This window comes from Lagenorhynchus albirostris, chromosome 9, assembly GCF_949774975.1.
Source record: "Lagenorhynchus albirostris chromosome 9, mLagAlb1.1, whole genome shotgun sequence".
In the NCBI taxonomy this organism is placed as follows: domain Eukaryota; kingdom Metazoa; phylum Chordata; class Mammalia; order Artiodactyla; family Delphinidae; genus Lagenorhynchus; species Lagenorhynchus albirostris.
Genome location: NC_083103.1, coordinates 49,911,993 through 49,929,004, shown reverse-complemented (window position 1 = coordinate 49,929,004; position 17,012 = coordinate 49,911,993). Strand labels below are relative to the sequence as shown.

General features: G+C 46.1%; 1 protein-coding gene across 7 annotated transcripts in view; it reads left to right on the top strand.

Moving 5' to 3' along the window:
* Positions 1 to 17,012, top strand: part of CLPB (ClpB family mitochondrial disaggregase) — a 179,218-nt gene that overhangs the window by 72,247 nt on the left and 89,959 nt on the right. For all 7 annotated transcript variants that reach the window (XR_009542451.1, XM_060159912.1, XM_060159908.1 and 4 more), the window contains one exon: positions 4,245 to 4,373. Coding sequence is in view for 6 of the 7 variants with exons in the window: in XM_060159912.1 (XP_060015895.1) it covers positions 4,245 to 4,373 (129 nt within the window). In the remaining variant the exon portion in view is untranslated. The remainder of the gene's footprint in view (positions 1 to 4,244; positions 4,374 to 17,012) is intronic.

Genomic DNA, 17,012 nt, shown 5'->3' with positions numbered 1-17,012 from the left:
ACTGACTGTGGCACCCTGCTGAACTTCATCTTCCCCATCTATAAAATGGGGAGAGTGAACTTCCACCTCACAGGGTCGTTCTGAAATAAATAAGTAAATGAAGTGCTTTACAGATTGTTTTGCACAACCCAGTTCCAAAGAGTGTTCCATGGAACACCAGTACTGCAGGATTTTAACAAGGGTTGGGTGGAAAGAGGCTGTCAGACATAAAACTGCTGAGTAATGCCAAATTAAACAGATGGTTCTTACTCACAACTGTGCCTTTTGGAGGGGAAAAGTGCATGCAGGGTTCCCCAAACCTCTTTTCACAGAGAGAATACACTTTTGGAAGCACAAGACTAGACAGTAAGGATAATAGCCGACATTGACTAAGAGGTACTGTTAGGCCCTGTTCCAAGCCCCTTTACTCACAGTGTCTCATTCAATCCTTACAATATCCCATGAGAGGGCACTGTTACCATCTCTGCATACAGGTAAAGAAACTTGGCATGGAGAGGTTAGGTGAGTTACCCAAGATTACACAGTCAGTAAATTCAGAACTGGGACCCAAACACAAGTGGTCTGGCTCCAGAGCTCACTTTTTTAACAGCTGCACTCTACTTCCTCTACTAAATACTGCTGGCTGGCATTATTATTATTATTCCCAAAACAAGGTAATATTAGGGCCTTATTTATGTATTAGGTATGCATTTGCTGATTCAACAAGTATTTGTTAAGCACATATTTATGGTCAGACACTGTACTGGGCACTGGGATACAACTGTGGGGAAGACAGTCACACTTCCTGTCCTTATTGTGCTTTTGGTCTAGTGGGGAATGTAGTCAAGTAAAAAGATGATTGCAATGGAATGGGTAATAAATACCATAATTGGGAAATGCCTAAAGTGCTAGGGAAGCTCTTGGGAGGAGTAACTACCTCAAACTCAGCAAGAATCACTAGAGGAAATGACTTTTAATCAGAGGCCTAAAAGTGAATTGGAGTTAGTCAGTTGAAGGCATGGGAGAGGGGGAAATGTTCCAGGCTGTGGAATAGTATTTGCAAAATCCAAGAGGCAAGAAAGAGCATTAGGAAGGGGATGGTAAGTGATGAGACCTCAGAGGGGAGCAGGGGCCCTCTTCATGGACATTCCTTATTAGCTGGGCTGTGACACTGCCACTCTGCTGATGTTTGTCCCTGAACCAAATAGACCAGCTGTGTCCCTTGAGTTCATCTACTTTTTTATGGTAGGCACCCTGTGTATAGCTCTGTCTTGCACTCGTGAAACTGTTATAATTTGTCCATTCAGTGGTCTGATTCTTGCATTAGACTGTTAACTTCTTAGAGTCAAGAAGTGTGTCTTATTAGTATATCTCCAGAAGCTACCATGCATTGGTGTTCATTAATGATATATTTTGAATGAATGATATATTTTCTTTGTAAAATGGATTATACCCTTCCTGCTTTCTTGAACCAGCTATCACTTTTCGTCAGGTTCATCATTATATCTAGCAGTTAATGATGTCCTACGTGGCAATTCAGTGGTGCCCTAGGGGCTCTTGAGGCACTGTATTCTGTGGCTTCCTCTTTCAGCTTTATATTGTGCTGTTCTTTTCCCTCCCTGCCAGGTCAGCACTTGATTGTAATCAGCGTACTTGATTCTGAAGACTTCTCCCTAGCCTTCTAGTTTGCTTCTTCTAATCTGCAGTGGGCTGGAAACAAGATCCCTTACCATGATTTGATGAGACTGTTCGTGACCAAGAGTTAATCTCTGAGTTAGATCCTAAAGGGCTCTTATGAGAAAAATGCAGATGCCATTGCACAACGGACTTACACGTTAGCTAATCAGAGGCCTTCTTCCTGTTTTCCCTGCTCCAGGAAAGGTCAGATAACTCCAGGGGTGGGGGTCATCAGTCAGGAGAGCCTCTGACTGCTACAGAAGAGCTGATGGACCATTGATTCACCATACCACAAGAAAGTGTGGTCTGTTCCCCAGTTACACACTCCAACAACTTCATTTTGACCAAACATTTGAAATGCTTCCACCTAAGTAAGCTTATCCGGTATTAGCTACAAACCTCAGGCTGATCTTTGTTAGGGCAAGTTCCACAGAGAGTGTGCTGGCACCTTCACTTGAGCAGGGAAAGAAGAGGGAGTAGGAGCCAAGGCTGGGACCAGAACATCTGGGATCTGGGCTCTGATTCCCTCATTTGCAAAATGAGAGTGACAGCATGCTGTGATGGGGAAAAAGGGTGAGGACTCAGATTAGACCTGGGTTCTAATCCTCACTTAACCACTTATTAGCTCTATGATCTCTGTGCTTTAGCTTTCATCTATAAAATGGGAATTATAATGCCTACTATATAAGGTAGTTAGGAGAATTAAATAGATTGTGTGAAATGACCATGTCAGCCAGAGTAGAGGAAGGTCAGTAAGTGAAATCTATTAGGATTAGGAAAAGGCATGACAGTCTTCTTGCTTTTGGGACTTTAAATAGCAAGTTCAGTTTTGTAGGAGGGGAAAATGCATAGATTCCATTCCAAGACAGCTTGGAAAAGAATGGTTTCAGAATTGTCTGGTGCTTTTGACTACATAGGCAAGGTTATGAATTACACGCCTTTATCCAGTGGGAGGTAGGAGGAGCCTGCCCTCTGCAGGCCCTATGCCCTGGACTCGGGGAGGAGTGGGTACAGGTAGGTAGGAACCAAATTCCTCCTCCAATGAACTAAGCTCAGGAGGGAACATAAGGCAAGAACTCCAATAATTTCTGCATGAGGCAGAAAGAAACTCCATCACCTAAGCAGCATAGGTATCGTTCCACGGGGGCTCAGTTCCCAAGGGAGGGCCCAGAGGTTGGGTAGCCTTCCAAATATTGTCCAGAGTGGGACCATTCAGGACAAAAAGCAAAAGTCATGACTGTCCCAGGTGAACAAGGACATGTTTGGTCACCTAACCTAGAGTGATGCAACTGGTTTTAGGTTCTTTTGTATCAATTTGGAGAGAGAGACTCACTAATATTAGCACTAGAGTGAGCCTGGGGGTTTTTGGTTCTTTGACACATGAAATGCTTATTCTTCGTACCTTCAAAAACAATGTTCACAGTACATTTATTAAGGGAAAAAAAGCAGATTACAAAATTGCAATGTAGTAAATTCCAGTTTTGTAGGATATATATGCAGGTATAGCTATACCTATAGATATAGATGTAGATATAGATATCAGAGGACATGTACCAAAATACTAAATGCAGTTTCTCAAGTTGCAGAGATAATGATGCTTTTTCTTCTTTGTACTTTCAAATTTTTAATGGCTTTTATAAATTTTAAAAGTTCTTTACGAAATATTAAATACTCACTAGATTGTAGATGTCTTCAGAGCACAGAGGAGGTATGTTACTGTTCTGCTAAGAACAGCCTCTGTCTCTTTCCTGACTTGTCCCATGTCTTTTTTCTTTTTTTTTTTTTAATTTATTTTTGGCTGCATTTGGTCTTTGCTGCTGTGCATGAGCTTTCTCTAGTTGCAGCGAGTGAGGGCTGCTCTTCGTTGTGGTGCACGGGCTTCTCATTGCAGTGGCTTCTCCCGTTGCAGAGCATGGGCTCTAGGCGCGCAGGCTTCAGTAGTTGCAGCACGCGGGCTCAGTACTTGTGGCTCGCGGGCTCCAGAGCCATGGGCTCAGTAGTTGCGGTGCACGGGCCCAGCTGCTCTGCGGCATGTGTGATCTTCCCGGACCAGGGCTCAAACCCGTGTCCCCTGCATTGGTAGGCGGATTCTTAACCACTGTGCCACCAGGGAAGTCCCTTGTCCCGAGTCTTACCCTAGCCTTCTTTTCTTCACCTGGATAACTTCTCTTCACCCTTCAAGACTGTCCTCTTTTGAGATCCTCTCCATGCCCAAATTGAGCTAAGCTCCCTTCTGGCTTTCTATATCATCCCGTTATACCTATAATGGCATTTATCTCAATACTGTAAACATCTGTCTACTGTCTGCCTCCTTTGTCAGATTAGGTCAGGGACCATGTCTGATTCATTTCCGTGTCCCCAAGTGAATCCTATCAACATAATGGATGTCAGTAAACATTTGTGGATGGGCTCTGTTTTACCTCCTCTTTCCCAGCACAGATGGCCAGGCACATAGTAGGTGCCATTATATGTTTAGTAAGTAGGTAGATGAGTGAATGAGGGAATTAAAATGCCAAGAGAAAGAAGACGAGGTTGGCAGCTCATGGCATTTGTTGCTAATGGAAGGATTTGTGTTGCTGTCCCTCTAGTCCTGGTCACCCGAGAGGATGACTTCAACAACCGGCTGAACAACCGTGCCAGCTTCAAGGGCTGCACAGCCCTGCACTATGCTGTCCTTGCCGACGACTACCGCACCGTCAGGGAGCTGCTTGGTGGAGGTGAGGTCATGGGTGAATGGGGTGGGGCGGGGGGGCAGGGAAAGAGGGTAAGGACTTAGCAACCTTACTACCCTGGAAATGCCATGCTTCCCCAGAGCCTTGTTACCCTCTTAGAGCTGGAAATGCCTCGAGGGTGCCTGCACTTCATGAGAGTGGCCGTGTGCATGTGTGATATGCCCTCATGTGGCTGGAGTGCATTCTTTGCCTGTGATTGTGTGAGGTACCATGCCATCCTGCCTGTCTGCACATGCTCTGAGAGTTTTCTTGATTGTTGCTCTCCCCCAAAGTGTCCTGTCTTCTTCCCTGTGACCTCCAGAGCAGGGCTGGTGGACCAAGGGGGAGACCCTTCAAATCTCTACTAACCCCAGTCTCAAAGACATCTTCCTTGATCCCACCTCCACCCCAGTCTAAATTAGGCTCCTTCCATTACTCTGGGTCATGATACCCTACTCTTTTCTGTCATCGCACTTGTTGCAATCTGGAATTGTTTTTGTGTGTTCAGTAGCCTTTTCTCTAACCTGACTCTGAGCTCCCTGAAAGCAAAGGCAAGAACCATGGCTGATTCATTCCCAGCACCTGGTAAAGTACCTGGCACACAGTAAGCACTCAGTAACTCTTCGTTGAATGATTGAATACCCTTCCTTTAGAGAGCATTGATTTAATTGGAGGGTTAATACATACCATCCCCAGACTCAGGCTAGTCTGGTCCTGTCCAGGCCCGCTACAGAGTTACCTGCCACCCTGTCAGATGCCTCCCACGCAGTCACTTTCCCTCATCCCACTCCAGCCTCTCCTTGGAATAGGGAGGGAAGCATCTTGCCAGGATGTGTGGTGCCCAGGCCCCAGAGTGAGTAAGGCATTGACTGCCTTTTTATGCCCTCACTTACACTTCTTAAAGGTTTAGGGACCCTCTCTTGGGCCTGGACGCCAGGGTATTCCTTGTCAGTGGTCATTCTTCATAGAACCTGGGAGCTAGAAGGATCCTCAGAAGTCCTCTGGGTTACTCTGATTGCCTGACTTCTCTTCTCCTGGCAGAAACCTCTCCAACAGCTGGCTGACTGGCATTTCCTTGGATTCTCTCAGGGACTCAGGGAATCCTACTTCTTCCCTAGGAGTCCATTCCATTTTAGTTCTTCTCTGACTGGTTGAAATAGATTCTTTTAAATGAGGTGTGATTTTCTTCTCTGTATCTTCTGCCACCTGTCCTTTGCAGCCAATCACTTTTTCAAAACCCAGTCTTCAACGAAAGTTCTTTAAGTCCCAGAGCCTTTGCCTCCCTGGACCAACCTCCCCAGATCATTTTCTAGTCCTTGTCATGTGATTGGACTGGAAGGATTTCTCAGTAACCCTCAAATCCTGCCACCTTCCATCAGCCCCAGCCACACTCACTTAAGACTCAGGCCTGGCCCATATCCCCAGCCTACAAGGGACCTACCTGCCCCAGAGCAGCCAGAGTGTGCCTTGATCTGGGGCATGTACATTGTGAGGCGCAGGACTGCTCACAGATGTGGTGACGGCGCCTGGGATGACTGATGGTTTTGGAGCAAGAACTCATTGCTCTCAGAAGCAGAGACTTAGAAAATGTCCCCAAGCAAGATGCTACTCACTTTGTCCTTTGGAAAGCTCTCCAACGAGACATCTGTAGCTAGGAGTTGCAGTGTTCACCATGGAGCTTCTCTCTGCCATGCCTTAAAATCAATCAATACCCCCAGCTATTGTCCAGTGGTTTACATTCCCTGCTTCCCCTCAGCCCCTAAGCAGACAGGGAATTCACTCTAAAAAGAGTCCTTCTCCCCAGCCTTCCAGATCGAACACCTTTGAAATGAAGAAACACAGGCCTTTTATGAAGCACCCCTCCACCCTCACCCCCCAGGCCAAGGCTGGCCCTTTGAGCAATTCCAGGGGCATGGTTCTTGCTTGTTGACTTGGAACAGATGCCCTTAGCCCCCACCTTTACAGTTCACCCACCTGCCTTTTTACCCAGAATCCATTTACACCCCCTGCCCTAGCCTCCCAGCCTCAAGGGCCAAAACCATTAACCCACTTATTTCTCCCTTCCTGACCTGAACAAGTGGCCATCACTCAGGGCCTGCAGGCTTGCCAACTTCTGACCTCCCTCCCCCCTTGACCTCTCTTGGTCTGCTTGTGTGTGTGACCAGCCAACCGAGAGGCAGGATCCTGCTCCCTTGTCCTAGGGGCTCTTGTCAGTGACATTTCCGAAGTTTTCTGACCTCAGCTGACCTCCTCCAGAAGGTTTCAGGGAATACAGGCCCTGCCTTCCTGACCATCCAGCTTTTTTAGCCTATATTTGCCACCGGCTTTGCTACAGCACCTTAGAGGCTTTCTCTGTGAGATCCAAGGCAGGTTTAGACACAGGGCCAGCCTGTGCTCACGAGGTCAACACCGAACCCTTGTCCTTGAAATTGCTTAGTCCACAGGGATTTAGGGCCCCCAGATCTTAGAGGGTTAGAGCTAGAGGGGGCAACCGCGCTTGCCCTCTGATCAGCAGTCCCCACGTGAGAGCTGGGGGTGGGGGGTGGTCCAGGCAGCAGCATCAGTCTGGTAATGTGGGAAGTTCTCTGACCTCTTAAGAGGCAGCATGGAGTAATAAAAAGGACTTTAGGCTTCAGAGTCAGACCAACCTGGGTTTGAATCCCAGCTTCCCCAGCTACTAGCTCTGTTGGCTTGGACATGTTACTTTAACTCTCTAAGCCTCAGTTTTCTTGTCTGTAAAGTAACACCTGGGAAATATCACAGTGATTAGTGGGCATAAGGATTAGTGATGACATCTATAAAAGCTCCTAGTACAGGTAGGTGCTCCACGATTGTATAAAGAAATCAAACTCTCACCTGGCAGCTGTAATCCCATTCCTCCCCCATGAAACCTGTACTCCTACCTAATGGCTTCTTAATTCTGTTTCTGCCCCTCAGCTTCCCCACCTTGCCTAAAACACCATCGTGTTCCCTCTCTTCTCAGCTAGATCCTCAGACTCTTCAAGGATCTACCTCTAAGGAAGCCTCTCCAGGTGGTCTGGTCTACTCTGATAGCACCGCCTCTGAACTCTTCAGTGTTGGGCTGGGTGCTTAGCACAGAAAGGCCCTTCTTCATCTTTGGGAGACCCTGAAACATAGTGAAAAGAACACAGTCTTGGGGATCAGACAGACCTGTAGTGTGTCTGATCTCAGCTCTGTAGTGTGACTCTGGGTAAGCCAGTTGCCATCTTTGAGATGGACCTCAGGGCATCCTAAGATGGATCTGGCAAACTGTCCCTGACCCTGAGAGAGGCTCAGACTGGTAGAGGAGACAGACATGGAAACAGGCAGTGACAGCAGGCAGATGCTCGAGCAGGGTCCTGGACAAGGGGCTGTGGGGATACCGAGGAGGAAATACCTGCTTCTGCCTGGTGAGCAGGGAGGTGGAATCAGTTACAGAAAGCTTCCCAGAGGATGGTGTGCTTCAGCCTTATCAGGGAGAGTAATAGGAGTTTGCCAGATGGATTTCTGTGGAAGAGTTCTGAGTTCAGTAGTGCCAGTTTTCTACCCCCAGCCTCCACAGAAAAGTGGGTGCACTGGCTTCTGTGGTTTTCATCTCTGAAGATGCTGCTTCTGCCTGGGTTGCTGGCTTATGAGCAGGAAGGCTCTGCTTCAGTACTTGACTGCCAAGTACAAGAAAAGGTTGGAGGAATGAAGGAAGGGCAGGACAACTGAGAAGACAAGTAATTAGAGAAGATGGGGGCCTCCTTCCTCAAGCCCCCGGAGCTGACTCATCCCAGTAGTTCCGAGGCTGTTTAGGTGCTTTTGCAGCTTTTTCCTCCCAGGGATGTGATCCCACTGCCAGATTGATTTTCCTAAAACATATCTCTTGTCACGCAGCCTTTCTCAACCAGGGTTCCTTGGAAAATTAAGCTCTAATGTTTTAAGGCGTCTGTTGCACACAAGGAATTAATTTCTCTCCCAGGCATCTAAAGTGGTACGAGTTATGTACCATTCTTGAGAGAATTGAGAAAATCATTACTCAAATAATTTCCCAGTTGTGGTTCAAAGGAGAAACCCCAGGTGAGAAAGACCACAAAGAGGGAGCATAAACTGTGGAGTTAGGATCTGAATCCAGCCCTGCCCTTAATAGCTGTGTGTCCTGGCTAAGCTGTGACCGCTCTGCAGTTCTCTTTCCTCATATGGAAATGGGAGCATGCCACCTACCATCTAAGGTTTTGTAGGATTGGGCGTGTGTAGGTTCTACAGAGTAAGCACTCTACATATAATATCTGTTATTAACTTGAAAAGCACCCAGTGCTCATGTATTTTTTTAAAAAAAAAAGGAATCCTACTCATCCTAATTTGTTAACCTGGTTTTAGAGTTGTTCTAGTCTGACCCTCACTTAGCTTTTTTTTCCCACTGCTGCCCTAATACTCCAGCTACAACGTAACGTCGCTTCTGTGTTCCTACCTCAGTGCCTTTACTCATGCAGGTCTTTCTGCCTCTCATTTCCCTTCAAGACTTTGTTTCTCAGCCTAGTGGAATGCTTTCTACCAGCCAGTCTGCAGCTCTCATGCCACCTCCCTTCTAAAGTCTTCCCTGTTCCCTGTGATTTGGGTCCAGTCCCCGCTGCTAGACTGAGGTCATTTGAGGGCCTTACTTTCCCTGCCTCCTTTGCCACAATGCCCTGCACATAGTTTAGTACATATTTGGATGTGCCGGAATCTCCAGAGCCACTGTAGATTTGGATGCCACTGGAGATGTGGTGTCTTTGCTTCCTGGCCCACTTGCTCTGAGTGTCATAATATATCTGGCTTTTTAGAGCTTCATGTATGAAGCTATCTTCCTTCTTTTAGTCACAGTGCCCCTGCCTTTTCAGCCACTAGTGCTCATCACCTCAGAAACACTGGGCTTTATGAAACCTAATAGCATCTTCCCCAGGGCTTCCCTTAGCCTCTTTCCTACCTACTTTCTTGCCCTTCCATGTCCCTCTGCCCAAGTACAGGGCTCAGTTGTCAGTGTTAACCAGCTGTCCTTAAATTCCCAACCATTGCCGCCTGAGGCAAGGAAGCTTTCCAGTGCTGATATCTTCCCTTTAACAGCCTGTTATTTTGTTGTCGGGGCTAGAAACTTAGAACTCCATTCCTTGTTCCACTTCACTGTCTGCCCATCTGGCTGCACTGCCAGATGTTAAGGGGATCGGTTTTGCCCCAGGCTGTCCTCTATGGAAATGTCACCCTCTGATTCTTGCCAGCAGTGCAGGGAAGGGGGATGAGCCCTGGGCTGAAGATCAGACTTTCTGGCTCTGCCACCAGCAAACCCTATCTGCTTTAGGCAAAACCTTTCTCCTCCATAGTAAAATGGAGAAATTAGTGTGGCTGATTCCAAGGACCCCTTCCAGCTCCCGCATACGGTACTATGTAACCCCTGGGCGAGTCTTCTTACTTATTTTTCAAGCACTTATTGAGCATCTCTCCTGTCATAGGCACCCATGTGCCTAGGCACCTGGGTAATAAAAGATGATCCAGACATGGTCTTTACCCTTAAGGAACTCATAGGTCAGTGAGGAAATCAGACATTTTAGCAAAAAATTGCTATCTGATGTATTAATGGAGATGTATAGAAGGTGCTGATGGATCACAAAGAAAAGACCTTTTAAATCTCTGGGGAGAGCAGGGAAAGCATGGTATAGGAGATGGTGTTTACACTAAGTCTTAAAGGATGCATGTGAGTTTACTGGGTGGATGAGGAAGAAAGGCAGAGGAAACAGCATGTTCAGAGGTATGGAGTAGAAAGCAGCATACGTTATTCAGTACACGGCAGGTAGTTCAGAAGAGCTGAATTTATGGGGTATGAATTGAAGGATGGAAAGCAGGAACCAATAATGAAGGCCTGTAACATAAGATCTGCTAAGGACATAAAACTTTATCCTCCAGTGAGAAACCATTAAGATTAAGGGTAGGGAAGGATCAGATTTATGTTTAATGTGAAAGATGGTTTAGAAGTTTCAAAAATGTGTATCAGTAGTTGAATGGATAAATAAATTATGGACACGCAATGGAATAATAGAATGAACAAACGAACGAATGAACTCTTGCTGTATACAAGACTTGGATGAATCTCAACAACCTAGCATTTCTGGACACAAGCCAGACATGGAAGAGTACTAACTATATGACTGGACTGTAATATATAAAGTTCAAAATAGACAAATCACCCAATGTGTAAGAAGTCAGGATGGTGGTTACCCTCAAGAGGGTAGGTAGTGACTGGGGAAGGGCACATGAGGGCTTCAGAGGTGCATAATGTTCTGCTTCTTTATCTAGGTGCTAGTTATGCATCCACCTTGTGAAAATTCTTTGAGCTGTATCCTTATGCCTTCTTTGTACTTTTCTGTATATATGTTATACTTGAAAGAAAGATTAGAGAAAATAGGGGAAAAATATATTAGGAGGGGCATGATTGGAGAAAGGGAAAATATTTCATTTGAAAGCTATTTTAATTGTCTAGGTGAGACCTACAGCAAGGCAGAGAGAAAGATTGATCCCAGAAAGATTTAGGAGTAGAATCATTAGGATCAGATGGTGAGAGAGAAGGAGTAGTCAAGATCAGGTCCAGATCCTGGACTGGATGGCCGAATAGATGGTATGTGCTTGTACTGAGGTAAGGAATACTGGAAGGAGGTATGGGTGGATTGGATGTGCAGAGGAATGACCAGTTCGGTTTTGAACATTTTCTTCCTCCCTCCTTCCCACTTTTAGATTCCATGGTCCAGTGTTCTAACTATTCCCTTGCTTCTCTCTCCCTTCTTTGTAACCACCTGATGAAACACTAGCCCTAGTTAAGCCCAATTTCTTTTTACTTCATGTCTGTATCTGAAGAGCTGAGTATTGCTGGAGGAAAAAATATCACACAACCATGCTAACTTGACTCACTTTACATTTATGTCCGTGAATTTCAGACACTCAATACTGCCAGCCACCCCACTACACTTCTTGAGTAAAATCACAGTCTTGTTCTGGATCACGAACACTTTTATATACCTTCTTTCTCCTCAAACCTCCAGCACTCGCCTTCCCCAACTCCCAAACTAATGATCTCACTTCACACTTCATAGAGAAAATAAATTGCAGTCATAAGGAAACTACCTTATCTTCCCACCACCACTTCCACCAGCCTACCTGCATCTATACTCCTGTATGCTGCCTTCCTTCTCTGCAATGGAAGAAGTTCCTAAGATCACCTCTGCTTTTGGTCTCAGACTCCTATTTCCTCTCTCTTTCTCAATTACTTTGCTCCTCCGGTGATCCCCTGTCTTTCCTACATTATCCTTTTTCTCCTTTCTGCTGGCTCATTCCCATCGGCATAAAAATATGCCTTAATATCACCCATCTTAAACAACAAAGCAAACTAAAAACTTCCCTTGACCCCCATATCTACCTCCAGCTGCCACCTCATTTCTCTGCATCCCTTCATGGTTAAAAGTCCTCAAAAAGAAATGATAGCTAGCCACTTAATTCACTTCTCCGGCTCCAGTTGTTTCCTCAGTCTCAGTGCCATCATGGCCAAAATATACTTCTATTTTTCTCCCAAAATTGGTATCCCCCAAGTCTTCTCCATCTCAATAAATGATAACTGTCATTTACCTAGTTTTCGGGCCACAAATCTTAGAGTTATCCTTGAATTCTCTTTCTCCCTTACACTGCCTATCAAGTCCTTCAGTAAGTCCTGTCAGCTGTACCTCTAAAGTACATCTTGAACCATCCCTTTTTTGCCTCTAGTCAAACTCTAGTCCCAGTTCAGGACCACGATGCAGTTCTCCTGGATGATCACCACAGCTTCCTGGCTAGTCTCACCATTTCCCCTTGTGTCTCCATGAATCCATCCTCCACAAAACTGCCAGGAGGATCTTTTTAAAATATAAACCCTGTCTTTCTGCTATTTAAAATCTTCTGTTGGCATACCAGTGAAATCAAAATGAAATCCAAATCCTTTACCAGAGCCTACAAGGCTCTATGTTATCTAGACCCTTCCTGTCTCTGTGACCTCATCTCTAGCCACTCCCTCACCCCGCTTGTTCACGGTTCTTCAGTGACACTGACCTCCTTTCGCCCTTCAGGCACACTGAGCTCCTTTCCATCTCAGGACCTCTGTACCAACCTCTCCCAGTGATGGGAACACTCTCCCCCTTGGGAATTCAGATCTCAACTCAAATGCCCCTTCCTCAGAGAGGCCTTCCTGACCACCCTAGTAAAATAGCTCCCCCGGTCACTTTTTTTTTTTTAATTATTTTATTTTTGGCTGCGTTGGGTCTTTGTTGCTGTGCGCGAGCTTTCTCTAGTTGCAGCGAGCGGGGGCTCCTCTTCGTTGTGGTGTGCGGGCTTTTCATTGCGGTGGCTTCTCTTGTTGCGGAGCACGGGCTCTAGGCGCCCGGGCTTCAGTTGTTGTGACACGTAGGCTCAGTAGTTGTGGCGCACGGGCTTAGTTGCTCTGCAGCATGTGGGATCTTCCCGGACCAGGGCTCGAACCCGTGTCCCCTGCATTGGCAGGAGGATTCTTAACCACTGCACCACCAGGGAAGCCCCCCAGTCACTTTCTGTCATATTACCTTATTTTATCTTCTTCATGGTACTTATCAGTCCCTAAAATGATCATGTTTGTTTGCATGTTTATCATCTGTCTCTCCCCACCACTAGGATGTAAGCCTTGTAATCACAAAGACCTTGTCTCTTTATTTCACTGCCATATTCACGGCTCCTAGGAAAAAACCTCACAGCTGGCATATAGTAGGTGACTAATAAATAGCTGTTGACCAGCCAGGGAACCTGTGGGACACTCTTGTAGAGATGTGAGGCAGGCAGTTGGACAATGAGTCTGAAGCTCAGGAGAGAAAGGTCTGTAAGTTGGGCGTGAAGATTCGAGAGTTGTCAGTCTCTTGGGGGTGGTAGAAGCTGGCTTAGTCTGAGTTGTCCATGGAAAGTTGTAGAGCTAAAGAGGCCCAAGGACACAACTGAGAGAACCTACATTTCAGATGTGAGCATGAGAAGAGGAGCCAGTGCAAGAGATTCAAGGAAACAGGGAAAAGGAGAAGCAGAAGAGAGTGGGGAAGGGGTTGCTTTAAGGCAGTGCTTCTCAAACTATCTGAAAAACCTGTCTTCTGCAGGTTTTCTTTTTTGTAAAATATGATTAAAACAAATTATTAGAAAAAATATATTTTGAAAGGGCATGTAAAATACAGGCCCAAATTTGTCATTAGGTTCAACAGACAAAATTACTCTTAAGTTGCTATAAAAGTTTCCAGACACTTACTCTCACTTACTGTGCTTGTCTCACCGATGACTAATAACCAAGTTCACAGACCAGCACAAGTATGTGGACTACACTTTAAGCATCATTGCTCTAATGGTACTCCTGGGCAAGAGGGGAAGACAAATGAGCAGAACATAGCCTCTGCCCTCAAGTAGCTTAAAGTCCAGTGGGGTAAACAGTTTGGGATAGACAGACACACTGCATGGCAGAGATATCAAAGCAATGCCATTAGGATGCAGGCACTGGGGACCATGATCTGCCCCAGCTCTGCCACCATCTCACCCTTGTAGGGCCTCTGGCAGATCACAGCCCCTCTGTGGCATCACTTTTTTCATCTGTATGGTGAAGAAATCATGTCAGATGATTGGATGATAAGTTTTCTTCTGGTTGTTTGGACACAGAGCTAAAAACCCTCCATGCCAGCAGTTTTCTGTGGGAGCGTTGGGGAGTGACTTCTAATGGGTGCAGGGTTTCTTTTGGGGGTGATGAAGGTATTCTAAAATCAGATTATGGTGATGGTTGCACAACTCTGTAAATATACTTTAAAAAAAACCCATTAAATTGTATACTTTAAATAGGTGAGCTTTATCGTATATAACGCTATTTTAAACAAAAAGAAAGAAAATCCTCCATGCCACTCAAAACCAGAAAAGATTGGCTTAGATGGGTAACTGGTTGCAGGCTGTAAAGCCAGTTGGTCCCATAGCTAATGTGGTGTATAGGAGGGGCCCCTCTGTTGTATATAAAAGTTTCTTTTTGAAGAATACTATTAAAAACTTACCTGTAGGGCTTCCCTGCTGGCGCAGTGGTTGAGAGTCCGCCTGCCGATGCAGGGGACACAGGTTCGTGCCCCGGTCCGGGAAGATCCCACATGCCACAGAGCGGCTAGGCCCGTGAGCCATGGCCGCTGAGCCTGCGCATCCGGAGCCTGTGCTCCGCAACGGGAGAGGCCACAACAGTGAGAGGCCCGTGTACTGCAAAAAAAAAATAAATAATAAATACAAAAAAAAAAAACTTACCTGTAAAACTTTCTCTTGCCCATACTGGTCTTTTTTATTGATTTCCAGTTATTACCTTAACAAGTATAGCACTCCCCTTTTTTTTTTTTTTTTTTTTTTTAGCCGCTTCACGCAGCTTGCGAGATCTTAGTTCCCTGACCAGGGATTGAACCTGCGCCCTTGGCAGTGAAAGTGTGGAATCCTAACCACTGGACTGCCAGGGAATTCCTGCACTCCCCATTCTTATGAAGCTTTAAGTCTGGCAGAGTATAGACATTAGGCAAATAATCACAAAATTATTAGGTAATTACCACGGAGAGAAGTAGTATTAATGAAAAGTAAAGGGTACTAGGAGAGTGTAATGGAGACCTAATCTAGTCTGAAGAAGGTGAGGGAGGTCTTCCCTGAGCAAATAGCATATACATGGAGACCTGAAGTGTAGATGTTAGCCTGTCACTTGACTTGAGAAAAGCCTTTGGAGAGTGATGGCCATTAGTCATGCAGAAGGACCCAGCAGTCCAGTCAAGAGCATTTTGGGAAATGGAGGAATTCTGTGGTATTACTGCAGTTCATATGATAGGTCAGGGCTAAAAGGGGCCCTCAGTGACCCTGAGTCCTATCCTCTGCCTTTGGCCTATTCAGTGCAGAATGATGAACTGTCTTTGCTGTCCCCAGGGAAAGGTGTTTCTGTATCCCAGATCCTATGGACATAGAGGAGTCACTGCATAGTTGAGTTAGAGATGAGAGCGCCTGGGCACCAGAGCCCCAAGCTCTCCAGAGCCACCTGCCATCCAGGCACCCGCATTTCATCAAGGCTTTAATCGGCTCCAAGCAGTCCTCAGATGAGCCTGGCTGGTATCCGGCATGAGCTCATCACCGCCAACAGTGGCAGCTGGAGGCCAAGACTCCCTTGGGTGAGGGAGAGGTCAGCGTCAGTTGGGCCAGGTCTGTTCTGCGTTCTGTGCTTTCCTCCACCTGCACTGGGCTTGGAAACATCTGAGTAGGATTCCGATTTCCCAAGGCAGGGCCAACTGCCCTTTGCCAGCCCACTCGTGCTCCTCCAGTGAATGTGCTCTTGGGCAGAATGCACAGAGAAAGGGCAGCACTGTGTTTTAAGAAAGGGAACATCAGTCTGAAGGTCAGAGCCTGCAAAATAGCAACAGAGGCCCATGCCAGGGTCAGATGGGTCAGAACTGAGGTCCCCTTCCCAAAAAGAGTTTGCTTCTAGTATTCACATGCTCTCTTCCTCTACACAGAGGCCTAGAAGTGTCCCAGGGAGAACACAGCAGAGGTGCTCTCTGTAGGTTGATCCTACAGACTCCTTCCTGAACATCATTTTGGAAATGAATTCTTTTAAGTGTAGCAGAAGAAAGGAGCCTGCCACTTCAGGAATCCTTCAGAAACTCCCTTTGAAGTAATGAACCCTGTGCAGTGGGAAGTGCTGACTGGGCGTCCGGTGACCTGCACTAACTTGACCTTGTGGTGGGCCCTTGAATAAGTCCCTTTCCCCTCACTGGGCCTCATTATTCCCATCTATAAAATTAGTTGGTCTAAGTTGGTGATTATTATTGGTGATCTCAAAGCTCCCTTCCGTTTTCAAATTTTATGATTCTGATGAATAATTGCTCTTTGATTTATCTAACTGCAAATCTAAGTATTTATATTTATTCAGCAACTATTAATTATTTTCCTGCAGCTGACCACTGGCATCCCTCTTCTAGGTTCCCCTGCTCTTAAAGCAGCCTGTATAATTTCTTTATCTCACTTACCACAGCATGTAGCTATTCAGTTATCTGATTAATAGATCTCACCTTCATTACACAAGGTAGGGTCTGGATCTGCAGGGCTTACATCCCCAGCACCTCGCACTATCCTTAGCACATGTAGATGCTCACTGAATGTTTGCTAAGTTCATGTATAAATGGGCACTAGGCATTACAGGAATAGAAAGAAAAGATACAGGCCCTTCCTTCAGACTACACCCTGTAGAGTGCTGGTTTGGTGAAAAGGCCCAGACACAAAGCACACTGAAAACACCATGACAGTAGGTAACAGGACTAAATTAAATGTAAGCAAAGGTCAGAAAAAACAGTATAATGAATGAGGTGAGGAGGGGAATGATGAGTGTTGGCATTGTAGAAAGCTTCATGGAGGAGGGCGCCTAGAGGCAGATCCTGAAGGACAGGCAGAATTCAAACCAGCGGGGGGAGGAGGGAAGCTTGTCAGGTGTGGGAGGTGCAGAGATGAGCCTTGCATGTTCAAGACCTGGAAGAAACTGGCCACCTATCGGATGGTGGGTAGGGAGGCCTGAGTGTGGAGGGCCTTGCGGGTGAGCCAGAGGACTTGTACTCAACT